The sequence below is a fragment of the Capricornis sumatraensis genome, chromosome 15 (genome assembly GCF_032405125.1).
Source record: "Capricornis sumatraensis isolate serow.1 chromosome 15, serow.2, whole genome shotgun sequence".
Classification (NCBI taxonomy): domain Eukaryota; kingdom Metazoa; phylum Chordata; class Mammalia; order Artiodactyla; family Bovidae; genus Capricornis; species Capricornis sumatraensis.
The window spans coordinates 57,376,042-57,400,498 of NC_091083.1; the positions used below are offsets into that span (position 1 = coordinate 57,376,042).

At 61.2% G+C, this 24,457-nt stretch overlaps 1 protein-coding gene across 1 annotated transcript; it reads right to left on the minus strand.

Moving 5' to 3' along the window:
• Window positions 1-1,931: 1,931 nt before the first annotated feature.
• COL20A1 (collagen type XX alpha 1 chain) lies at window positions 1,932-24,196 on the minus strand. The gene is made up of 36 exons (XM_068986784.1): window positions 24,115-24,196; window positions 22,008-22,118; window positions 20,589-20,732; window positions 20,306-20,435; window positions 18,778-18,950; window positions 18,310-18,429; window positions 17,582-17,746; window positions 16,719-16,883; window positions 16,369-16,523; window positions 15,985-16,114; window positions 15,040-15,185; window positions 14,809-14,932; window positions 14,513-14,652; window positions 13,946-14,075; window positions 13,582-13,724; window positions 13,350-13,482; window positions 12,874-13,016; window positions 12,557-12,686; window positions 11,573-11,608; window positions 10,815-10,953; window positions 9,898-10,040; window positions 9,690-9,799; window positions 9,096-9,254; window positions 8,926-9,003; window positions 8,334-8,420; window positions 7,636-7,689; window positions 5,730-5,783; window positions 5,571-5,624; window positions 5,228-5,281; window positions 4,384-4,455; window positions 3,971-4,006; window positions 3,815-3,863; window positions 3,469-3,615; window positions 2,381-2,487; window positions 2,178-2,275; window positions 1,932-2,004 (listed from the first exon to the last, which is right to left on the minus strand). Exons 1-36 carry the CDS (start codon window positions 24,194-24,196, stop codon window positions 1,932-1,934), a joined length of 4,014 nt encoding a protein of 1,337 aa, XP_068842885.1.
• Window positions 24,197-24,457: the final 261 nt, after the last annotated feature.

Here is a 24,457-nt window from a genome sequence, read left to right on the forward strand (position 1 = left end):
CTTCCCCCACTGTGACCTTGGTCTGAGTGGAGCCCCAGGTTCACGGCCTTTCTGTACTGTTCTTTCACTGGGTGTGGTGCGGTCAGCACCCACCATGACCGTGTCTCCATCCATAAGCAGTTTGTTGTGCTGAGTCACGTTCTTCTGTCCCAATAAACTAGAACGTGTTTGTCTCCGTCGCCTCCACCGGCCTGCGGGCAGGTCTCTCTGGGCGTCCATTTCCTCTGTTAGTGTTGACTGTCTCTCATTTTCTGCGTCTTGTGATAACTTGACACCTGGGTGCCTCCCAGACCCGCCTGGGAGGGTTGTTTCAGCCCCATTTGTTGAAACACTGACCATTCCACAGTAGAATGCCTAAAAAGTTTCCTTGTATATTTTCCCTGCTCTTTAATGGGTTTTGGTCTGAGCTGAGCTACTCCATCATGGCTAGAAGCAGGAAGCTGTATCTTGCCTTTTAATGCAATCTTTTGAAGAGCTAACCCCTTTGCCCTTTTAAACCCTTCAGTCTGGGATTTTAAGTCTTTCTCTAATTCTCAAATCGTTTTTATTTTTTTATTTTTTAATTCTCAAATCTTTAAAAAGAACCTATTTCAACATTCCGACCCCTCATAGACTCACTGGTTCCTCTGGGAGCCCCTCGTGTGGAGGCAACGCTTGCTTTTGCTATTTTATCCTTTCCCGAGCCTCCTGGGTAGCCTCTCTAGTGATCTCTCAGCCTGTCTGTGGTCAGGCTGTAATTACCAAGCCTGTTTCACTGACTTTATTTCTCCTTTTATGTTTCCATGCTGTATTTCCTCAAGCCTGTTAATTCTGGCTCTGTGTTATTACTACCCATCCTTCCAACTCTTTGAAGATACTGCGATTTTAAATTAAAGGACTAAATGGGGACTCATATTCCCCTTCTTCTCCCGAGTCCTGCTCGGCTCACATGTCATTTTTCCCTGGGTTACCTTGGCTCCCAAACTTGGAAATAGTGCCGCGAGTGTGGATGTGTGAGAGTGAGTGTATGCGCACACAGGAAGGTGCAAGAGTGTGTGTGCAGAGGGGAGATTTGGGAGGGACTTTCACTGCCCTGTGAGGCTTCATGTCAGCCCTCAGTCAGGTCAAACTGTGCAGGGCCAGGGCCTGGCTGGTCTCTCTCCCCGCTGAACCCAGCCAGAGGTGATGCTGGTGGCTACCCACACTCTCATCTACAGGCCATTCACATAGACACCAGGTCACGGCAGCCCATGCTTGAGCCCCGGGGGCTTCCAGACACTCCGAGGCCAAAACTCAGACCCCTCCCTGCAGCACCCCCACTATGGTCAGTGGTTTGATCCCTGGCCCAGCCTGTCCTCAGTTTGCTCTCTCCTCCTGCCACTTCTGGGTTCGGCCTGGCCAGGCCCAGACCCAGCCTGCTCAGGTGGGTCCCTGCTCAGAACGTTCCACCGTGTCCCCCTCCCAGCCTGTCCTGCTTCTGCCCGCGTGTCACCTTGGAGCCCTCACTTGCCCCACCCCAAACTCTTCCTGGTGTTCAGAGAGCTACTGAATGGGTCACAGCAGGTGCCACCCCAGGGCCCATGGCTGGCGGGTTTCCCTGGCAGAGGGGGAGCCAAGGGACGCGGTCACTGCTCAGGCTGTGGTGCCCAGGTTGGTCGAGGTGAGAGGCACTGGGCAGTGGCAAGGTAAGGGGCCAGTAGGTCGGGGTTCCATGAGGCCTGAACACCTGGGGGTGAGCCAGATGTTACTAGAGGGGCCACTACGAGGGAGGTAGGGAGCCCCTGGCTGGGCCCAGGGTGGTCACCTCAGCATCTGGGGGTGGGCTGGACACGTTCTCCAAACACACCCCACCCTGCTGACTCACAATGTGCCCAAGGCTGAGAGCCCTGAGTGGGGCTTGATCCCTGGAGGAGTGGGGCTGTGGATACCAGGGCCTGGAGGCTTCAGCAGCCTCACAGGAACAAAGGGGTGAGGGAGACCATGGTGAGGGGATCCTCACGACCAAGGGCGAATGGCGGCTTGTTTCTGAGAAGCAGGTCGGGGAGGGAATCTGGGACTCCACTCGGTGGGGGATGGGGCAGATGAGGGAGTCCCTGGCAATGAGCAGCCACCTCCCTTGACAAGCATGCATGTTTATCTGAACAGGAAACGTACAGAGGGGAGGTTTCCAGGCCGGCCTCTGCCTCCTCTCCCTGCACCTCTGGACCCTCTTCTCCAGCTGCTCCAGGGGTCGGATGTCGGGTGTCCAGGATCCAGGGGCACATGCGGGCTCACTCGAGGCAGCAGGGGGACCGTCCTGCAGAAGCAGAGGCTGGACAGATCTGGTGGACAGCTGACACCATCAGGACATGATGCCATGTGCACCCGGCCCCAGGTGCTGGCAGGACAGTGAGCCCTCTACCTGAACGCACTCCTCCGGGCACTGACCCTTGGGCCCCCAGCCCCGATTCGCGAGCCTGGCCAGGTGTCCCATGAGGATGTCCTGGTCTCCTGCACCCACCTGCAGTCCTGTTGGGTTCCCCCGGGGCCCGTGGGCCCCCACATGCCAGGCTGCCCACGCCTCTGCCTGCCCTGTCTGATTGAGGGCTCCAGGCTCCTCCAAAGGGAAGGAGGATGTGCCTGAGTGAGGGGTGCAGGTGGCACTGCCTTCCTTTCTTGGGGGCCCTGCTCTGACCCGGGGAAGGTGGGTCCTGAACCCCATGGGGCCTGGGGGCAGCAGGTCCAGCCCTCAATTTGAGGCTGAAAGTTTAGGGCTGGTGGTCCCTGACCTCAGACAGGCACTGATCCTTGTTTCATCTCAAAGGCTGAGGTTTAGCGTGGTGGGGGGTGAGGGAGAGGGCTGGGGAGGACATCATGACAGCACCTGCCAGCCTTGTCTGGACAGTGGGTACAAACTAGGGGGGCGCTTATGGCAAAAGCTGTGTCTGGGGGACTGTGGTGGGTGCTTGGGGGCAGGGACCCCTCTCTTTCCACAAATGCGTTGAGCCTGGGCAAGGCGCTGTGTGTCCCTTCCCCCTCCCCCATCCTCCCTTACCCACCTAGGTGCAGAACTGTTCCCCAGCCAGCCTCAGCCCCACCCCCACTCATCTCCTTCCTCCCCATCAAGACTGTGAGCTCCTCTCCCCTCATCAGCCCGTCCATCCGTCTCAGCATCTGAGCTGTGAGCAGCCGCAGCCCTGTCACACGGACAGATAGTGACAAGGTCACTGGACCAAGCCTCCCACTGTGTCCTAGCAAGGAGAGAGGGAGGGGCGGGGTGGGGGAGGGGAGGGGAAGTGGGGAAGGGCAGTGGTAGGGTGGGGGGAAGGGGAAAGGGGCCCTAAGCTCAGGGTTCCTGGGAGGTTGGGGAAGGTAATTTGGGAGACCCTAGGCAGCCAGGCAGCCCCAGGTCTGTACAGGATGAGAGGGCCTGTCCCCTCAACCGTGGCGACTCCACTCAGAGCACACAGCCCCAGGACTGGGGAAGACCCCTCCCCCAGGGGCCAGTACCTCTGTCCCCAGGGCGGGGGCCACCATGCCCCCCTTCTCCAGGGAGCCGGGCCTTGCTGCTTGTGCCAAGGGCCCTGGGGGCTTCCAAGATGGGCATGGGGGGCCGGGTGCTCTCGTGGGTACAGGCATGGAGCTTCAACACGTGCGCTGGGTAGGGGGGAAGATGTCAGCGGGGGTGGGGAGACCCTCCCTTGCTCCCTGCCTTGCCCAGAGGCAGCGGCCCAGGAGAACTGCTCGAGGCTGGGGCACCAATGACCCGGCACGGGGCTCCCTTCCCTCCAGTGTGAAGACAGAGGCACTGGGCACCACAGGAGGCGGGGCCACTCACTCTGGATGGCGGACTCGCAGGCTTGGCCCACGAGCTGGTAGATGGTGGCCAGGGACTGTGGCTCTCCCTGCAAGGGAGGACAGGCCACATAGCTGATGGCTCAGGCAGCGTGGGGGTCAGTGCCTCCCCGTGCTCCCCCAGGGTCGGCCCGGACCCCAGACTCTGCACACTCACCTTCTCTCCTCGCCCCCCCTTGGGCCCTGGCAGCCCCTGAGTGGGAGGAAAAGGAGAAGTGCCTGGACCCCACAGCTGCCCAGAGACCCAGGGGTCCCCAGAGAGCAGAGGACCCACCTCTGCTGCTGCAAGAGGGAGACAGCCGGCCAATTCAGGCTTCCCTGGCCCCAGGCCCCACCCAGCCTGCAGGCCAGGTCTGCCGCCACTCTGACCCCTGGAGTCCAAGTTGGGGAGCCCCACCCCCACCTGTCCCCCCCCTGTCTCGGGCTTAGCAGGGGGCAGTCCAGGGCTCCCTCTGCTCTGAGCTTTGTGTCAGCCTCGCTTTACAAATGTACCAGCTGCTGGGCACCCCTGGGCATCAGCGCACATGACTGGGCCCCCTGGCTGTTGGGCTGGGTGGAGAGGGGACTTACTGTGGGCCCCACGACCCCTGGGGGTCCTCGCTCGCCGTTGCTGCCCCTAGCCCCCGCAGTACCTTGGAAACCCTATGAAAGTGGGAGGTTGGGTTTGGCGGCTGTCCCCCGGGGGTGGCCTCTCCCTCAGAGTCCCCCCACCCTGGACCAAGATCAGACTCCTCAGCTTCTCCCCAGCCTTGCCCCAGCTGAGCCCCACACCCACCCAGCAGGCCCTGCTTTCCTCACCCACCCAGGGCAGTCCCGGCCCACCCTGAACACTGGCTCTGGTTCCCAGTTGTCCAGGTGTGACTGCAGGCCAGGCCTCCCAGGTGTGGCCTCTTGCAAGAGGAGCAGCTTGGCTTTCCTGGCACCCAGTGAGGCTGAGCCCAGGAGACCCTGGCTGGGTCTGGGCTGCTGGCCCCAGCCTCCCACCCAGAGCAGCTCCCCGGCTCTGAGTTCAGCTAGGACCTCTGGTAACACTGGGCTGGGAGGAAGCTACTTCCAAGTGAGGGGGGTACCCCCACTCTCTAGTGGGAAGGGAGCCAGACCCACCCGTCCGCCCTTCCCAGGCCCAACCAGAGGCTCAGGCAACTTCCTGCTGTGTGCAGTCAGGGTGCAGGCGAGGCTGGGGGCTGCACAAATTCAGCATTTCCTACCAACCTCTCTGGTGGTGTGAGATAGGGGGGCTACCTCTGTTGCTCCTGAGCACAGGACACACACCCCACCTCAGTCTAAGTCCCTGCCCCAGCCCAGGAGAGAGAGGCCTCCCTGGGTCACCACGTTCAGCTCAGCCTCAAGGAAACTTGAGGGATGCCAGTGGGGTGGGCAGGGCTGGGGGGCTCATGGAGGAAGCAGTGCTTACCCTAGGGCCTGGAGGGCCAGGCAGTCCAGCAGTCCCCTCCAGGCCTCTCATTCCCTGAGGGCAAAGGAAGGGTGGGCGGGGGCAGGGCATGTACCCCTGCAAGCCCCTCCCACGATGACCCCCGAGACCCCCAAGACCCCATGGGGGGTACATGCCTGTGCCTGGCTGAAGCTGGCCCATCTCAGGGCCTGGCCCCACCCTGGGCAGTGACCACACCTGCCCCCGGTCAGTATGGACTGACACTTCCCTCCCCACTGGCCAGGCCATGCAGAGAAGGGTGGGGCAGAGAAGGAAGCCCCCACTGCCTCCATCTCAAGACCCTCCAGCCAGGCTTCTCTCCCACCTTCGGTCCCTGAACGCCAACCTTCCCGGGGGTGCCCTGGAGGCCGGGTTGGCCCTGAAATAGACCAGAGGTGGTCGGTCAGGCTGGGGCTGAGGTCCAACCCAGAGGAGGAGGCTCTGTCCCTAGCACACGGCCCTCGCGTCCCCAGTGTGGTCTGACCTGCAAGCCGGGGTGTCCATGGTCCCCCTTCTCTCCTTTGACCCCTGGCGGACCCTGGAGGGGGAAGATGGACTGGGCAGGAAGGCGAGGGGAGGGGGTAGGGGGACAGGGCGGGGGGAGGCAGCACCTACCACAGGTCCCTGGATGGTGCGGCCCTGGGTGCCTGGTGACCCCTGCTGACCTCCAGGACCCTCGGGTCCCATCTGTCCAGGTGGCCCGGGCTCTCCCTGGAGACATGGGAGTGGGGGGCTGAGGAGGCACGTGGCTCCTCCTGCAGCCCCTCCTTTGATCCTGCCCTGGGTTGGGGGGTGCAGACCTGCCCGCACACAGGCATCTTCACCCTCATGGCCCACCCTGAGAGGGTCCTGCTGCAACCCTGCTCTATAGATAGGAGCTGGGCCAGCTCTGACAGTCCAGTCACAGAGCTCCGAACCCCAGACACTGGAACAGCCTACCAAACCTTTAAGGGACAGAGGCCACCAATACCATTTAAACAGCTTGCTTTGCAGTTGTTGTTGTTTTTTTTTTTAAAGAATGCTTTCAAATAATTGTGAGTTAAACATATCAATGCACCAAATTCTATAAAGAAAACCACAGGCATTCCCATTTGCGAATATCAATGTGAAAATCCTAAATAAAACATGAGCACACAGAAGCCTGCAGCCTGTTAAATGTGTGGTGAGGGCCCAGGGACCATGCCGGCTTCTAGTGGGAGCAGGAAGAATTCAGCATTCGAGAGAGATTAAATCATTCACCAAACTAATAGCTCCAAAAAGGAAAACAATTTGCTTGTGTTCAGAGCAGCTGATGAGGCACTAAATCTTATTTAACACCCATTCTTGATTTTTAAATTCTCCTAATAAAATAAGGTTAGGATTTGACTATCACATGACAAAATCCATCTGTCTCAGCTCCCAGGCCGGCCCCACACTCAACGGGCAAACCGCAGAAGCATTTCTGTGAAGCCAACAAGGATATGTCTGCTATCACCGGGGTTCCTTAACAAACTCTGGAGGGTCACCCACACCAGAGAAATAAGCAAGAAAATTTTTTTAAAAAGAAAGAGAAAATCGAAAAGGAGACAGTGATATGATTTTTTGCAGGTGCTGTAAATAAAACCCAGGAAAGTCTAAGGCAACCATATGAAACTAAAAAACAATTGCAAATAAGATATTTGAGTAAGAAATGGGGCCCAAAAACAATACACAGAGAGAACAGGGGGTTTAGGGGAGAGGATGTAGAGCCGGACCCATCCCTGCCTGGACGGCGACTGCTCCTGTGTCTGAAGAGCTATTTGGATTCTGGACTCCGTGCAAAGCTGGTGATGTGATTAGACCGCATTTGAAGCGGCGGGGGTGGGGGACTGGCTACTCAATAATTAGAGGAACGAGGGGCAGTGGTCTGGGAAGGAAGGAGGAACCACAGTGCCAGGCTGGAAGGTGCTAGAAGCACTTTGAGGCCCATGAGGAGGTGGTCCTCCCAGACTAAGGAAGGCCTTTAAATACAAAGCCATTCAGGAGCTGTGGAGACAGACCCACATAGCTGACAAGACAAAGGGGGATCCTAAATCTGCCTGCCACATATATCATAAGCCAGGCCAGGAGACCAGGACTCAGTACACTAGTCACAGCTCAGGGCACAGGGTTCCCATAAAACCTAGAGCCCCTCAAATGAAGGAGAAAATATAAGCCAGCTGAACGGGGCCGGAGGACATGCATCCAGCAACTTCCAAGGGGGTGGAGCGGCTAATGGGAAAAAACACAGGGGAGGGCAGAGCACACACGGCCCGGCCAGGCGCCCAAGACTGCACGCCACATGGTGCCCAGACTGGGGTCCCTCTCCTGCCTAGGGTTGGATTGCGGGGGTCTCGCTCCTGCACCCACCCCCAGGATGCCCCATGACTCACCCTGGGCCCTGGGAAGCCTTGCTCTCCTGGGGCTCCGTTCCTCCCGGGGAGGCCCTGCAGGGGCACAAGCAAGACTAAGGCTGGGCTGCACACTGGCTCCCCTGGCAGTGCCCTGGACTCCAGTCCCCACTTCATGGTAGAAGAGGGAGGGAGCCCGGGGGCCAGTGCCTCCTGGCCCGCCTCCCCCACAGTCACTGGTTACCGCACACATGGGCTCATGGCTTCCAGCCCTGGCCCCTCCCTGGAGAGGTCTGTGGACCACAAACCGAAATGGGTCCTGCACCCTCCAGGCAGCCAGAGGGTCTGGACTTGCCCCACAGTGGGGCCCAGGCCTGGAGCTGTGACTCATGGCCAGGCCATGACCAGCACCATGCTGCAGCTGGGCTGGGCTGGGCTGGGCTGGGCTGGGCTGGGCTGGGCTGGGCTGGGCTCCCACCCCGGGGCGGGAACATAGGGGCTCCAACACCAGAGAGGGGCTGGCTCAGGAGAAGGCTGCAGTGGGAAGGAAGGGGTTTCCAGGAGGGAACTCAAGGGCCGTGGGTGGACGAGGCAGCCAAAACACTCATGAACTCTGGCCACCAGTGAGGCAGGCCCAGGGACATCTGCTGGGGCTTGGGGAGGGGACCATATCCATCAACACTGGCAGTGAAATGTTGCCGGAGTCTGTGGTTACCCCAGGGAGGAACTGCAGGACTCACCGGAGGTCCTTGAGGGCCCGGGGGCCCAGGGGTCTGTGAGGAACATGCACAGGCAGATGGAAAGGCAGGACAGGACTCTCCCTCCTTCTGGGAGAAAGGAGACCCCGCCATTAAATGCACCCCCTCCTCAGCTCTTGTTTAACCCCAGAGCTCAGTATCTGCACTGACTGCAGGGTCCAGGAAGGCGAGGGGTAAAGGGTGGGGACCTGGTCCTGGCTGCCACCTTCCTGGCTGCCTGGTACAAGCCTGCTGACAGGATGCCATCTCTCATTCCCTTGTAAGCCCTCGGCAGGGCCAAGCCCAGTGTGGGCACACAGGGGAGTCAGTGAGGACCCCTTCCTGTGCCTGAGCCCACAGAAAAGGGCAGTGGCCCTGAGTACGTGGCAGCAGCCACTCTGGAGCTGGGGGCTGCCTGGCCTGCTCTAGCTCTCCTTGCCCTAGGGCCTCCAGGACACCCATCCAGCTGCCCTGAGCTCCAGCTCCGGCCCTGTGGATCACCTCCTCCAGGAAGCCTGTCCGGATTTCTTCCAGATGACCGGGATGGCCTGTCTATCCCCAGACTCTTGCCCTCAGTGGGCACTTGGCCACCTACTGATGCTGGGAGCTCGCAGCACCTGTCCTCCTCTGCCCAGGAGTCATTGCACACGATCTGTAGCACCTGGAGCTGGAACTTCAGAGAGGAAGAGAGAGCGGTGGGGTTGGTCAGGTGTGGCTGTCACAGGGGATAGGAGGGGCCCACCAGCCCCAGACGGTTTGCCTCACCGAGGCTGAGCTGCTCCGGGGGCCCCGGGCTTTGGCCAACCTGCCCAGCATGACGAAGCCGGCAGCAGGCAGGCTGCTGGCCTCCCCGATGGGCCTCTCAGCCACCTTCCGGCAGTCCACGTAGAGCCTGACCTTGGAGTGGCCCACAGCCACGTGCACCTGGGAGACAGCAGGAGGTTCCCTGGGGCCCCAGCCAGGATGGGCTCCCTCCATGTCCACGGTCCAGGGCCAGAGCAGGGAGGGGCAGAGACTATTCCTGGGGCTGGCATCTGGATCCTGACCACCCCACATCTCCTGAAACCCCTCACAGGGCCTCAGTTTCATTCTGTACAATGACACCCCCATGGCCCTTCCCAGGGGCTGCGGGACCAGGAGCAAGGGCTGGATGCTCTTTGACCCAGATTAGGGTGGGGCATCCAGGGCAGACGAAAGTCCCTGCATTCTGGGGGGTGCCATGGTGACAGGGCAGCCTGTGTCCTGCAGAGCCCAATGGGGGTCTGTCCCAGAACCTGGGGGTCTGTCCCAGAACCTGGGAGCACCGAGGGTCTCAGGCAGGAAGGCATGAGCTGTGGTCCTTCCAGGACTTTCCAGTACCTTGTGGAAACTCCCAAAGAATATCCTCCTCAGTTCGGGCAGGTCGAAGGTGACCTCCTGCAAGGTGGCCCTGGGGTCACGGTTGAAGTAGGTCAGCGACTTCCTGCCAGCTGGGGAATGGGACAAGAATCACATGAGACTGCCGCGCAGAAGGCGGGAGAGGACCTCCCAGAGCATCACCTGACCCACTGCTGTCCCTCCAACTGACCGTCTAGCAGAACCCCAAGGATGGGCTGGAAGTCCTCGCTTGCCACCTGCCACAGTGCAAAGGCCTCTCGGGGCGTCTCAGGGAGCAGGCGCAGGAGGAAGACGACCGTGTGCTCCGGGGGCAGGGTGGCCAGGTGGATGTCGCTGTAGGGAACAGGAAGGGCACCGCAGGCCTGAGAGGAGGTTGGACGCTGGGGACCGAGAGTGGGGTCCTCAAAGCCAGGCCGGGGAGTGTCAGCAGTGAACGCCCCTCTCCTCCTGCCCTATCAGGTCTCAACAGGAGCAGCTTGGGATCCCCGGGATGGCCCCACAGGGACAGGAGGCCATCCCCTTGGCACATGCTGCTTCTTCTCCAGTGCCCTTCCCCCACATTCTCTCCTCATAGCTCCTACTCTCTGCCACCTCCTGGGAGCCCTCCACTCTTTGCAACCCCAGAGTTGCAATTTGTATTTTTCAAATTCCTATCAATATTATAAAGCACGTGATTTACCTTTGCAATTTAAAACATTTTAACTTAAGAAAAATTATGCTGTGCATGTGGAAGTTCCAATGTGTGATTAAAGACACCCCCGTATATGAAGTGGGGTGATTATTAGACCTCGGGGGCCATACAAGCCATGGTCATGGTGAGTCACAAAGCAGTGGCTTCTCACAAACCCTGGATATGTGCAGATATGCAGGATCAAATTAGAGCATACAGGAAGCAGGAGTTCTCAGGGAGACAAAGGTGGTGGCCCCTGCCCAGAAGTGCCACCTGGGGAAAAGCCCTCCCACCCTACCTCCAGGGGCCTCATTCCACCCACAGGAGATTTATTAATTTATGGAACTCGGATTCCCGGAGTCCATGTGCCCCCGGGAGTCTGCCCAATTGATTTCCCCAGGGTGCCCTCCTGCTCTCCGGCCTGCCCCAGCTCCCACCTGGCCCGACGGGTCAGCTGAGAGTCCTTGAAGAGCGTGAAGGTCCTGGTGGGGCCAAAGGCCGAGGGCTCCATGGCCACGCCGCGGATGGAGGCATATTCCTTCTCCACCAGCCCGAAGGCCGCCATCAGGTCAAAGCCTTGGGAGGAGGGCACCATCAGACAGGAGGGGAGGTGGGGGTGAGTAGGAGGCAGAGTAGAAAACCACATGTCTGGTGAGAGGAGAGTGTGGGAGCCACAGAGACAGTGCAGGGACATCAGCCCTCAGGGGTCTCGTCCCCCCTCCCCTCTATCCTGGACTCAGGAAGGACACGCAGGGAGCACCAACCTGGCCCTTCCATGCCCACAGCCACCACCTCCCCACAAGTCTCAGTGCCCAGAACCTCGCCCATCCCACTCCCACTCCCACCCCAACTCGACTGGCCCTGAAGCTTGGTCTGAGCAGCTCTGGACATCCTTCAGGAGACCCAGCTACCAAGATAGCTTCCCCGCCCTCACTACCCGCCCACTGCCCCCACCTGGCAGATTTCCCTGACCACACAGGGGCCACGTGCCAGCCTTCTGATACTGTGGACCCAGGCTCAGCCTCTCGCCCGCCCCTCTCCTGGTCAGCACAGGTTCACAAAGGCCACGCAGGACCTACGGGCCCCAGCATTGCCTGACCCCAAACCCAGGCCACCCTCCCCCAACAAGGACCCAGAGGAGGAAGAGTGGGTGGGGGCTGGTGGGGAGCAGCTGCCACACCAGAGTGGGACCTACCTGGGGGGGAGCCATCCAGGTGGAGGGCTGGGCAGGCTGCTGAGAGGGGACAGGGATAAGGGTCAGCAGGGAGGGGCCCCTTGTGGCCAGGTGCCCTGCCCTGTGGTCCCCACACTTCAGGGATAGGACAAGGACAGTGTCCAACCCCCAGGAAGACAGCACCTGGCCGGGTGCTCCCACAGGGTCTGTGTCGAGAGGTGAGATGCCCTAGGTGCAGGCCAGGAGAGACCTGGGTATGTGGACATGCCTGGGTCCACACCATCCTGGGGTCGGGCTGAGCCAGCCTGCTCTACTTCCAGGCACTGTGTGGACACTCTGAGTGTTCACGTATGAGTGTGGACAGGAACTGAGACTCTCAGGGCAGGAAGTGGCTCCCTGCCACTCAAAAGAGGAAAGGTGCTGAGCTTTGGGTAGTGAGGCCCCTGTCCCCAGAAGTATTCAAGTCAAAACTGGGCAACACCATGGAAGGGACACAGAGGGAAGCTGGGGTGGTTGGGCCCTTCTGCTCTGAGCGTCTGATTGTCAAGAGAAGCAGCAGGAACAGCAAACAGAAACTGAGGCTCCTCTCAGCTGGGTCCTGGCCTGGGGGTGGTGGGATCTCAGGGACCACTGATACCCCGGGGGCGGGGCCAGCCCAGAGTGGGCCCTGGACTACGCTGCAGCTACCGTGTCTGTGGCATGTGTCCGGCTTCCTACTCCTATAAGCTGCACGTCTGCCCTGTACCTCCTGGACACAGACCCAGAAGAATACCGCCCATCCCCTAGCCCCAGGCCTCTGCAGGCCGGCCACAGCCATGATTCCCTCCACGCCAGCCTGCACGTGCTCAGCTGGACTGCAGTGGCCTTAATCCTGCACCAGAGGGTCTCTCGCTAAGCTCTGCAATGCGTGGTACATCTGGGAGTCACAGAGCCCACACGTCCTGGCTGCCAGGGTCCTGGGCCTGGCAGGAGTATGCTGGATCTGAGATCTTGGCGCCAATTCACCCGTCCGGCCCGTGGCAGACACCGCCACGCTCTCCCCTGCTCCATAGATGGCTGAGACCAGGACCCGGTACTTGGTAGCTGCCAGCAGGTCAGGGATCGTCACGTGGCTCCTGGGTCCTGGAATGGAGATCTGGGCGGAGGTGGGGTGAAGATGGTCACTTGAGCATCTCCGATAGTTTGGGCATCTTGGTTCCCTGTCTGTGGGTCCCGTCGCAGAAGAGTGGCCCCCTCGACAGGCAGGATGGGACATGTCTCCCCAAGCCCAGGATCTGGCGGCCCGTGAGGGGTGATGGCCTCCCGGCTTCAGGGAGACTCACCGACTTCTCGGGTCCGGAGCCTGAGGCCAGCGCGTAGGAGAGCCGGTAGTGGAGCACGTGGCTGCTCGGGGGTGTCCAGCTGACCCACAGGGTGTCAGGCGACTCTGAGGCCAAGGCTAGGTTGGAGGGTGGGCTCCGGCTGACTGCAGGGGAGCATGAGGCGTGGGGCACCTCAGATGGCAACGCTTCCCCTCCACCCTGCACCATGCCCGCCACTCTCCCACTCCGCGGCCCCCACCATGCCCACCGCGCAGCCCAGTGCCCCGGCCCAGACAGGGCCACCAGGCCAGCTGTGGAACCACCTTGGGTGCGGTGTCACACCAAGTGACCTGGACCCTTGGCCACCCCAGGGATCTTGCCTGGAGGGCTCAGGCAGGCTCTGTGGACCCAGTGGCCCACTCACAGGGTCAGGACTGGAGGGGCTGCCTGTCAGGCCCACAGAGTGGGGGGTTCTGGGGCAGAGCAGGGTCACCTACCGGGGGTGTAACGGAGGGACACAGGGTCACTGCGGGCCCCGTCCCGGTAGTAGGCCAGGACGGTGATCTCATATTCTGAGTGCCTCCCCAGGCCAGGCAGGATGGCCGTGCCCAGGTTCCCCGGGACAGAAATCTGTGGAGAAAAGGGACTGGTGTCCACCTGGGGGCGGTGTCCTTCCCTGGGGGCCAGGCTCACAGGAGGAGCTGGGGTGGGGAGGGTCCGCTCCCCCACCTCACGGGCTTTCCCCTCTCCCAGGGGCATCCACGTGATCTGGTAGACGAGCACGCCGGACACTGCCGCGGCCGCCCACTCGAGCCGAACTTCATCCCCAGGCAGTTCTGTCACCGACAGCTGGCTCGGGCTGGGGACTTTCCCTGGAATAGGGAGACTGAGGCTGGGGCGGCAGAGGGGCCCCCAGTTCCCACTCACTGTGCCTGCGGTCCCCTTTCCCAGAGGGGCTGTGGGCCAGGCACTGGTCCCAGGCCCCACCGCCACACCTGTCCAGGTACCCGCCCTCACCTGACTTGTTTTGGTCTGAATCACCCAGGGGAGCAGAGGGAGGTGGCCTGGGGACCCCACCCCGACAGCCACTCACGTGTGGTCAGGCGGCCAGTCAGGGTAGAGGAGCTGCCCCCAGGGTAGAGACAGGTGACGCGGACCATGTAGGTGGTGGAGGAGGAGAGGGGGCCCAGGGTGGCCGAGGTGGCGTTCCCAGGAACCTCCATCTGCGGTGGTGGGGGGCGGAACACAGGCAGCTTGAGGTGGGCAGCTCCTGCCAGAAGGAGACCCAGGCCCGCCCCATGACCACTCCCAGACTGGAGAGGGGACCGGGAGCGGAATCCGTGGCCCTGGGAGGGGTCTTGCCCATTCCCCCAACACACTGGTGTTTCCACCTCTCAGGGCCTGCTCCCCCAGCACATCCCGTGTGAGGATTCTTACAATTCTTTGCTTCACTTCTGCCTCATCCCCCCTGACTAGGACTGGGGCCCACAAGGGCTGGGGTGGGGTCAGCTGCCTTCCACTCCCCCTGCACTGCTGGGGCTGAGCCTCGGGGGATGCGGTCACACTCACTGACCCTGAATTCAGGGGCCCAGTCGGGGAGGCTAAGGGCGCTGGTCCCCGTGAACAAATCACCCCCCTGGACTTGCAGGCCTGCTCTCACCTGTCCCGAGTGGCCTCCCTTGCCAGAGACGTAGCTGACCCTGAACAGGCGCACAGGTCTTGCGGTGCCCTCCCAGGATATGCGGGCTGAATCATGGCTCACGTCTGAGAAGCTCAGGTGTCTGGGGGTGGCCAGGGCGGCTGTAGGGCACACCAAGGCCTTAGGACTGCCTCATGGGTCCCAAGGGAGGGCAGGCGACAGCTGGGGTTGGGGGACTACTGGATAGGGTTGGGGTCCCCCACCCGTGGAAAGTTGGGGGAAACAAGAGTAGGCAGCAACTTGCAGGATGCACTCACGGGTCCTGGCACGGATGCCCTGGGCCTCGCTGGTCTCTGCCCCTCGAAGGCTCTGCACCCACACCTCATAGTCCCTGCCCGGGGCCAGGCCATCCAGCAGCACCTCCGGCCGCCCCACCCGCACCTGCAGGGACACTCACGCTGGCCCCACCCTGCCTGCCCCTTTCCCCCTCCCCCCTTCCCTATACCCCTCCCCCTGTGCCTGCCCCCCATCTCCTCTGTGCCCCGCACCTCTCTCCTCTCCTCCTTGCCCTTGGGGGAGGCAGGTGACCACCGCACCAGGTACTGGGTGGCCTCTGCTGAGGGCTGCCAGGTGAGGCGGACAGTTTTGGGTGTTACTGAAGCCAGGGTCAGCGCCTGGGGTGGGGGCAGGGGTGCTGGGGGAGACGGGGGCAGAAAGTTTAAAAATGTGGCAGCAGGCAGAAATCAGACCTATCAACCAGCGGGAGTCGGGGGAGGACAGAACCTGGCAGTCCCTTGGTAGGCGCGGGCTAGGTGTGTCCTGATGGAGACACAGAGAGGGGAAGACCAGGAGGCGTGGGGGAGGACAGACGACTGGGGGTAAATCCCGGAACTGATTCCACCCTGGATCACCCCGCAGGTTTCTGTAAAGGCCACCTGCCCTGAGGGTGGGAGGGCTGTGGCCTGGGGTTAAGAGGCCACAGCCTATGCGGTCCCATTCAGATGGAGGGTCCAGGATCCAAAAACCCCAGAGACAGAGAGCAGATCAGGGGTCGGCAAGGACTGGGAGGGAGGGGAGGGCTGGGGTGACCACTAAAGTGTGGGGCTCCCTTCAGGGTGACGGGTGCACGATGCTAGGACTATATGGAAAACAACAGTATCACCTGCTGTGCACAGGTGACTGTGGGGTGTATCTCAATAAAGCTGCCGGGGGGTGGGGAGGTCTCACGCAGTTCTGAGGGAGCTGCAGGCCAGGCAGGGTGGCAGCTCCACAGTGTGGCAGCAACAGTAATGGGTCTTTGCTGTGTTAGGGTTATGATACAAAGGATGCCACCTGTGCTCAGAAGAGGACACTGAGGGTCAGAGCGGCCCAATGACTAGGCCTTTGCTGGGTGTGGTACCCTGCCTGGGCTTCAGACCACCTTGAGGGTGCCGGGCTCCAAGGGAAGGCTGCAGGTGGGGGAAGCCCCTACAACCCTGCGCTCACGCACACACCTGTGGTCGCCAGGCCCTGCAGGCCCTCGCCGATGCCAGCCTTGTAGAGGGGGAACACAGAGACCAGGTACTCGGTGCCAGAGGTCAGGTTGTGCAGCTGCGCTGATGAGGTGGGCCCTTCCACCACCACCTGGAGTAGGAGCCACGAGGAGTAGGTTGGTGGGGTGCAGGGGTCAGCCTTCACTCCCTGCACAGCTGTGTCCCCAGGGCAGGTCTGGGCCATCAGCCCGTCACACAGGCATGAGCACAATCCTGCCATCCACGGGTGTGTGGGGCTGTGGTTCCATAAACCTTCCACACCTGCTCCTCATTCACCTTGATTTTGTCACCCGTGGGCGTTACTCCAGCCCTGCCTGTGGTGGGGGGGTGGGGGGCGGTGCTCACCTCCCTGGGGGCGCCGCCCTTGGAAGGCCTCCACACAATCAGGTACTTGAGGGGCGGCTGTGGGGCCGGGCTCCAGGACAAGAGGATGCTGGAGGAGGTCACTTGGGTCAGGACCAGCCTGGTGGGAGCCGGAGGGGGGTCCAGGGCCAGTGTAGCTGTGGGAGGGAGAGGAGCCCAGGCCCAGGGGGAGGCTGGTGTCAGTGGCTCTGCCTGTGCCCCCTGGCGGCCACTTCCAGGAAGGACAGGGGCTCCCCAGTTGTTTTGGGAGCCCTGAGAGCCCAGTGGGAGGGGACCTGGTGGGGCTGCACCTTGTGTGGCGACCCTGCCCCTGCACCAGCCGCGTCGCTCACCTGGGCCCCGACGCGGGCTCCTGCCCTGGACCTTCTGGCAGATGAGCCGGCTGAGTAGGCCGGAGAGTGTGCCGAGCTGGGGGAAGTCCTGCACGTTGTGGACGGTGATGTCCAGCGGCTGGGATGCCAGAAGCCTCAACTCAGTTTCGTCAGCATTCTTCACACCTGCAGCAGGGTTGAGGAGAGGGTTAGTCCACCCAGCACCCTTGTTTGTTGTGCAGTCAGGACCACTGGGCCCCTGCTGGTCACCCAGTTGGCAGAGGGCCTTTCCCAAGGACCCCAGACCCCACAGGCCCTGGAATGGGGTCACCTGGCCAGATGCCCGTGAGAGACAGGTTGGTGTGAAGGTTCCTGTGGCATGCCTACCCAGGTCTCCGTGGAACTTGCAGCCAGGAGAGAGGTCAGTGTGCTTTCCTCGGGGTCCTGCTCACCCAGGGGCTGGGGTCAGGCACAGAGCAGGGTCTCTGCTTCCAGGAGCACTGCCCCCAGGTCTGGAGGTCCCTCCCAAGGGATGGAGTTAGTGACCAGCTGGCTACGGGAGCAGAGAGAGGTCCCCAGGGCATATGGTGTGGGGAGCAGGGAGTGGCCACAAACATGTCCACAGATGACACTGCCAACTGGCCACTTCACCAGGGAGTGGCCAGGCTGCCCACGCCAACTTGTGTGGCCACCTCCGATTGCCCAGGTGGGAACTCAGGTCTTCAGAACAGGGAATCTTCCTCCCATTCATAGATGGCATTGGGGGGCAGAAGGGAGTGCTGAGGCTCAGAGGCCACAAGACCTGCAGCCTGGGGAGCCGGGAGCCACCCTGCTGTGTTCTGTGAGAACGCCCACTGAGAGCCCGGCAGGGAGGAGCTGCTCACCCACAGCAAAGATGTCGACACCCAGACCCTTGAGCACGTGGCCAGCAGCGTGGGCATCATCTTGGGACTTGCCATCTGTCACCAGAATCACCATCTTGGCCGCCTCTGGACGGAGACCTGCTCTGGGCTTCAGGTTCTGCTCCAGCACGTGGGTCAGGGCCAGGCCTTGGGCACAGTGAAAGCAGAGTACTTATGCCCCCATTCACACTCCTGCCCACCCACGATGGCTCCACCAGCCACTGGCCACCTGCTTTACCCACCATGGCAATCTTGGCCCCTTCAGGCTGCGGGTGCCTGGAGGGCAGGGATTCCCCCTCCTTCCCTCACAGGCACCTGAGACCCAGGGGCCGGCACCCCACACCTTGCTGCTGCAGGGTGCACAGGGTGAATGGGGATCAGGGAGGGAATTGTGCCATGGGGGTGTGGTCTGCCTGGGTCAGCAGTCCTCTCCCCTGAGGAGGACTGCTGAAAATAGGGCTCCCCCGAGCTGTTGGTGGGCCCTCCCAGGAGTCTCTACTGACCAGAGGAGCCACTTGTTTTCAGCAGGACTACCTGACTTGCCATGTTCACCATGGATGAACGAGGCAGACTGGCCCTCTGCAAAGGCATGAATACACAGGACTCGGGCGTGGTTCATGCATGCCTCTCCTTATCTGAGGGTGCAAGGGAGACTGATCATGGGACAAGACCTGAAGTGGGGCCGAGGCTGGGGCTGGGGCCAGGCAGACCTGTGAATGTGTTTCCTCCTCTGTAGCGGAGGTTGTGCACAGCATTCAACACCTCCTCCTTGGTGCCAAAGGCATTCAGGTCCCACTCGGTCTGGGGGGCTCCACTGTACTGAGTCAGGCCTGGAAGGGGAGGAGTCCCCACTCTACTGAGTCAGGCTGGGAGGGGAGGGGTCTCCTCTATACTGAATCAGGCTGTGGGGGGGAGTGAGCACACCGCAGGTGGGGAGGACACACACAGCCTTGCCTGGGTCACCAGGAAGGCATGTTTGCAAAGCCCCACTTTCCACACAAGGTCCCCCTGGGAGCTATCTGTCTCCCCAGTGCAGGTGGGGACCTCAGTTTTGCTTGGTCGGGTGAGAACTTAGCCTTGGTTCCTCCCTCACTTCGCACTCCCTTCTCAAAGCTGGGGGTAGGGAGTGGAATTGTGAGGACCACCCCAGCGGGGCACAGGGCAGGGCTGAGACCCACCTACTTGGACTTTGCCTGGCCCAATTTCAAAGGGCTCGATGACGCTGGCCAGGAAGTCTTTGACCTGCTGGAAGTGACTGTGGCCTATACTCCAGGACCCATCCACCAGGAAGATCATGTCCGCAGGCATGGGGGGTGTGCAGCGGAACTGGGGTCTGCCTGGGGTGGGAGGGGAGGGAGGTGAGGTGTTGGGCAATGTCATCACTGCTATAGGACCCTGAACTGCCTGTGGCTGGGCTCCAGTCCCCAGGATCTCCTTCCCTGAGGTTGGTAGAGGAGGAGGGGCTGCAGAGCTCTGGCTTCAAATGAGGTGGGCAGCAAAGTGTTGGGGGACAGGTACCAGGGTCTCACCAGACTTAGAAAACCATACGTGAAGCTCAGCCCGCTGTCCCAGCCTCCCTGAGTCCCCCCAAAGGGGGTTCATAGGACATCTAGGTGCTCTGGAACCTCCACCCTCTATTGGCCTGGCCAGTACTGGTCACTGCTCAGTTGTCCAAGGTGGGGGGGTTGCACCTTCCTTGCCCACCAGTTCCCAGGCCCAGCTGGTAGAGGCTGTCTAAAGGGGAGCCGACTGGGGTGAGTTAGCACCATGGACAGTGCCGGGGGGGGGGGATGCCCATTCCACCAGCTCTAGGCTGAGGCCTCACTGTGTGTGTGAGGAGGGTTGTCCTAAGGACCAGGAGCTCTTTGGAGACAAAGCCATGCCCCTTGATCTGGGGCTCCCAGAGCTGTGCACAGTGTCTCCAGGTCAAGACCCAGAGCCAGGGCCAGACCCCCTCTTGGAGGCTCCTGGCTGGGTAGGTATGGTGAGACCCTCACTGAATGTGGGAGGCACCCTCTGGCCTCAAGGCCCTGCACTGTGTGGGAGACCACCCTGTAAGACCCCAAGTCCACTGGGAGACAGTGGAGGGCCTGGACCCCAGGACTCCATGTGAGGTCTAAGGAAGGAGGTGTCTTTTTCCATTCCAAGTCTCATGGGGGAGACAAAAGCAGAAGAAACATCCCAGGTCTGGTAGGGGAGGCACATCTCTGCCTGCAGGGCCTCATGGGAAATGCTGTACTGTGGTCCTGCCCTCAAGCCCGCAGATGCTGGCACCCCAGCCATCTCACCTGGCTCCCCACTCCCTCCAGCCGAGGTCCTGGCGTGGTTCGGCCCCTCCAGGCCTGGGGTGGACTGAGCAGGGCCCGCCCCTGTGGGGCCCCTGGGTGGGTGCTGCTCCTCACCAGGTACTCCTGGGGGTGGGTCACAGCTGTGTTACCCCTCAGCAGCCACACTCAGGCTGGGGGGCACCTGAGGGAGGTCGAGGTAGTGGGACCAGGCACTTGGGGCCCAAGGACATTCCCAGCAGCTGACCTGCCCCAGTGGGTTAGTGAAGTCAGGAGCAGGCAGCCAAGCTTACGTGCAGGAGTGTGAGGGCAGACAGAAGGAGGACCTCCTGGCCACGTGGATACCATGAGGCACTGAAGACTGCCCCCTGTTCCCAGGCACGTACCGTCCCCCGTCTTGGCCCCATCAAGCGCGGGTGGATCTTGGCTTGGGGCCAGGGCCCCTGGGGGCTTAAGGTCTGGGCTCCCCACAAGGGAGGGGGTGGGCTCCAGGGTTGCCCCCAGTGGCCTCTGGCCGCTCCTGCTCACGGAGTTACTCTTCAGATCCTCAACTGCAGAGAGATGTGATGGGATATCAGGACCCCACCGCCCGGCAGGGGGGATATAGGCCTGGGGGCTGCCCACACAACCCTTCCCACAAAGGCCCATCCAGGCTCTATGGGCTCCCAGCCTCTTCTGCACACATGCACCCCCAGGGCACTTACTCACAAACTCCCTGCGAGCCAGCAGGATGTTCCCTGAGCCAGTGAGCTCGAAGATCTGCAAGGTGTACCCCTTGGAGGGGCTCAGGCCCCCCACGGTGGCCTTGGGGGTCTTGGTGGTCAGCATCACCTCCTGCTCTGGGTCCCCTAGGGTGGGGGTGGGGAGAGGGATCAAGGCAGCCGAGGTGGCTGGTATCTGCAAGTGTGTGGGCACTTATGCCTGCAGGTGTGCATGTGTGTCCATGTGTGTCCATGTGTGTTGGGAGTGGTGAAATCTGCCTGACACCCCCTTTTCCCCTCCCCTAGCTCCTCCCTTTGGGCCAGGGGAGGGAGTAGGGGGAGAGGTCTGTGTATCTCTCTCTAGGACCTGATGGAAGTGGCCTGTGCTCCTCCCCAGAGGGACTCATCTCAGGGTCCACCAGGGGATCCGTAAGTTCTTCAGGTGCCATCAGAGCAGCGCTGGGGACACCATGGAGGTCTGTGCAGACAGGGCTGCACGTGGGGAGGGGCCTGCCGCCTGTGCACAGGGGCTGGACGGTACATGGCAGTGATCCTGTAAGCACGTCCCAGTGTGACTGTGAGTCTATGCTAAAAACAAAGAAACAATTCCAAGGGCATGCTGCCGTGCTCTCAGGGGAGGCAGCCACGGAGGCAATAGGAGCGACTGATCAGAGGTCAGGAATACCTGGCAATTCTTGGACCTCAGGTGCTAGAAGGGGGACTAAGAGAGAAAGGACTCACAAGCCTGCCCATTGTCCAACATCCTGCAAAGTGGACAGCCCCCAGCCTGGGCCCAGCCCTGCAGGGGGAGGTGGGACAGGCCAGGAGGGCGAGGTCCCAGGTGCTTCACATGACTCAAGCTGCATAATTTGCACAAGCCCCCACCCGTTTTGTAGATGGGAAATCGAGTCACACAGTTGCTCAGAATCAGGATTTAAGCCTAGGTCTGTTGGGTTCCTGCTGCCTGCCAGGGAGGGATGGGCAGGCAGGCCCTCTGAGGAGTGCATCCTTAGCACATTCCCCACCTAATTATTTGGGGTTGAGACCCTGAAGAGCTCCACCCAGGAGTAAGGGTTTCTGAGGACAGGTCAGCTCTCGAAACAGCTGAAGCCCAACGTCAAACAATCTTAACTCCTAAAATGGAGTGAGTCTGCCACTCGGGCTTGGCACTGTCAGGGTCCTGAGAGCTCTAAGCTGGGGGAGGGTCCTTATTTCTGCAAACTTGTTGACTGCCTTCTGCATGTGCCAGGTGTAGGGACACACGGCGGGGACATTAAGGGCCCTGTTCTCCCGCCACAACCTCCCTGTGCTAGCGGGGAGACAGTGAGGAGGGAGGGCAGAGCCGAGGGGAGCCTGCACTGTGACCGCCGTGCTGAGCGTGTTCACCGTCGGTCCGCACAGAGGCAAAGCGTGGGCCCCTACCTGCCCTGGGCTTCACCTGCACCAGGTAGCCGAGGCTGCTCCCCTCTGACTCTCTCCACTTCATTTGCAGCCGGTCCTCAGGCAGCACTGTCAGCCTCAGGCGGCCACTCGCTGGGGAAGCAGGACAGGCAGTCAGGACTGATCCTCCTTGGGACCGCCCCAACCAGCTGTGGGGCCCCATCCTGAGGTTCCAAGGAGGCTGCAGCCTCTCTGGGGCTCAGCCCCTCTGAGGTTCAGAGGGGACTCCAGTGCCACTGGGGGGAAATTTGTGAAGAGGAGCCCACCTCCCCACCGCCAGGGTTGGAGGAGGACTTGTCCCCTTCGCAGTCCAAGGCTGCTGGACAGATCTGGGTGGGGGAGACTTCTGTCCAGAGAGGCCCTCCTGGCTCTATTAGGAGTGCCCCACACCATGGATTTAGGCTCAGGCCAGCATCCCAGAGTGGCCCTAACTGCCCCCCCACCCAGTGGAGACACAGGCTCTGAGCCAGCAGTGGCTGGCCACCCCTCCCGATTCCCCGCCTGAGTCCCCGAAGTGCAGTGGAGACACAGCTGCAGACCCCCTGCTGCTATGGTCACACAGCCCAGGAGGTGGGGGTGCCTGGAGGCGGGGGCTCCCTGGGGCAGGTGCCCTGGCCGTCCTGGGAGGAGGAAGGGGCCTTGGAGGCCTGAGCCCTCCAGCACAGCTTGACTTCCGAGCTTCCGGCAGCTCCTTGGTGTGGGTGACTATTTTTGGAAAGTGGGGACAGAGATGGGCTTCTTCTGGCTGCCCCCCTCAGAGCAGGGGCACAGGGGAAGGGCAGGGCTGGGGGGAGCCCGTGGCAGACACAATGGCCGCTTCAGAGCGGGAAGCAGCTGAGCTGGGCCTCCGGATGGGCCCCCTGCTCCCTGGAGCATGAGCTGAAAGGCAGGAATGTCTCAGCAGTGGGGGCCTTGAAAAGACGCTTGTGAGCGGGGGGCCCAGCTCATGAAGAGCCTCTGTCTCCCTGCACCCCTGAAATGTTGTCGGGGAGGCATCCTAAGCTGCCTTATGGATCTGCAGGTTGGAGCCTTGGCAGGCGCCGGGGAGACAGCACCCAGCCAGGGGTGCCCCCCTACAGGGCCATTCTTGGGGAAGGGCAGCCTGGACGTATGGGTCCCACCCTCATCTTCCAACCACCGCCCCCCTGCCGCAGTCCACCCAGAGTCTGCAGGGGCCTCGTGCTGTCTACGTGTGAGTGTCCAGGGTTCCTTACTGACTTGGTCCCCTTGGGGGGATCTTGTCAGAGCCCCAGGGATGGGGGGCCCAACCATCTGTGAGCAAAATCATAGCCAGGAGGATGTGCTGCTGGTAAGAAGGTAGTTAGAGGAGGCAGGACTCCAGGCTGCGTGACTGTGTGACAGGCCCCTGTCGCGCCCCTGTGAGGACTAGCTCAGAGGTCTCTTACCCTCTCGGCACCCGTGGGAGCTGGACACATGCCAGGGATGTGGCTGAGGGGCAGTGTGGAGGAGGCTCGCTTCATGACTCAAACACCACCTCCCAGCGTTGGTCTCCCCAGCCTTCCCTGATGGGTTTGAGCATCACCCTGACAGCGACACGCCCCATAGGGAGCTGAGCATCCCCTCGCTGGACACGGGACAGCCAACCAAGGTGCTGCCCGTGGCCATAAATGAGCTGAAAGGATCAGGGACTTGCTGGAGGCGGCATCTTGGGCTCTCCTAGGGGGTGTGGTGGGGTCACTTTTCATTCTAGATTCTGTTGTTTGAAAATTTCACAATGAAAAACATGTCCAGAGAATGATGAAAAAAAAAATCACTAATGCAAGAGTGAATCAAATGCACAGTGCGTTAATGCACATTTGTGTTAACAAATGGATAATACAAAAAAAGCCAACTAAAAGGAAAAACCGCAATGCCAAAGGTCAAGCCACACAGCTGAGGGTGACACTGGTGGCAGAGCTGTCCTGTCTTCCTGTCTCTGTCCCCTGAGTACCTGAGTCCCTGGGAGCAGCAGCTGCTCAGGGCCAGAGGGAGACTGGTCCCGCAGCGGGGGCCTGTGCCCTGGGCAGGTATGGCCTGGGGGGGGTCAGGCGGGAGCCACAGTTCCAGGAACCCTTACCCGTGTCCTCACCTTGTCCCTGGCTGAGCCCCAGGGTAACACTCAGATACAGACAGAGGCCGACTCCGAGGTGAGGGCGCACACGGATGTTCATGGTACGCAGCCTGCAGGAGAAGAGGCCACTCAGCCACCTGTCTGACTGTCCGTTCATCCGTCCATCCCTTCCTGATCTCTAAGCCAGAGTTTGTTCATCTTTGCCCTTGTGGGCCGGGGACTGAGCCCCACCCAGACGCCTCCGGACGCCCACCCTCCTGTCTACAGGGGCTGGTGTCCAACAGGCCTGGGGGGCTTCCTGGATCCACAGGTCAGCTGCCCTTCACCTGCCCACCACCAGCTTCTGCATCCCATCCTTCTC

What these genes read in the sequence shown, in the direction of transcription:
- COL20A1 (XM_068986784.1), bottom strand. Translation starts at nt 24,196, where the DNA reads ATGAACATCCGTGTGCGCCCTCACCTCGGAGTCGGCCTCTGTCTGTAT. An exon ending in GCAGGTGAAGCCCAGGGCAG is followed by an intron (nt 20,733 to 22,007) that starts GTAGGGGCCCAC and finishes CCCCCACCCTAG; the next exon opens with GGGACCCAGAGCAGGAGGTG. An exon ending in CGGGCCCTCAAGGACCTCCG is followed by an intron (nt 7,690 to 8,333) that starts GTGAGTCCTGCA and finishes GTGCCCCTGCAG; the next exon opens with GGCCTCCCCGGGAGGAACGG.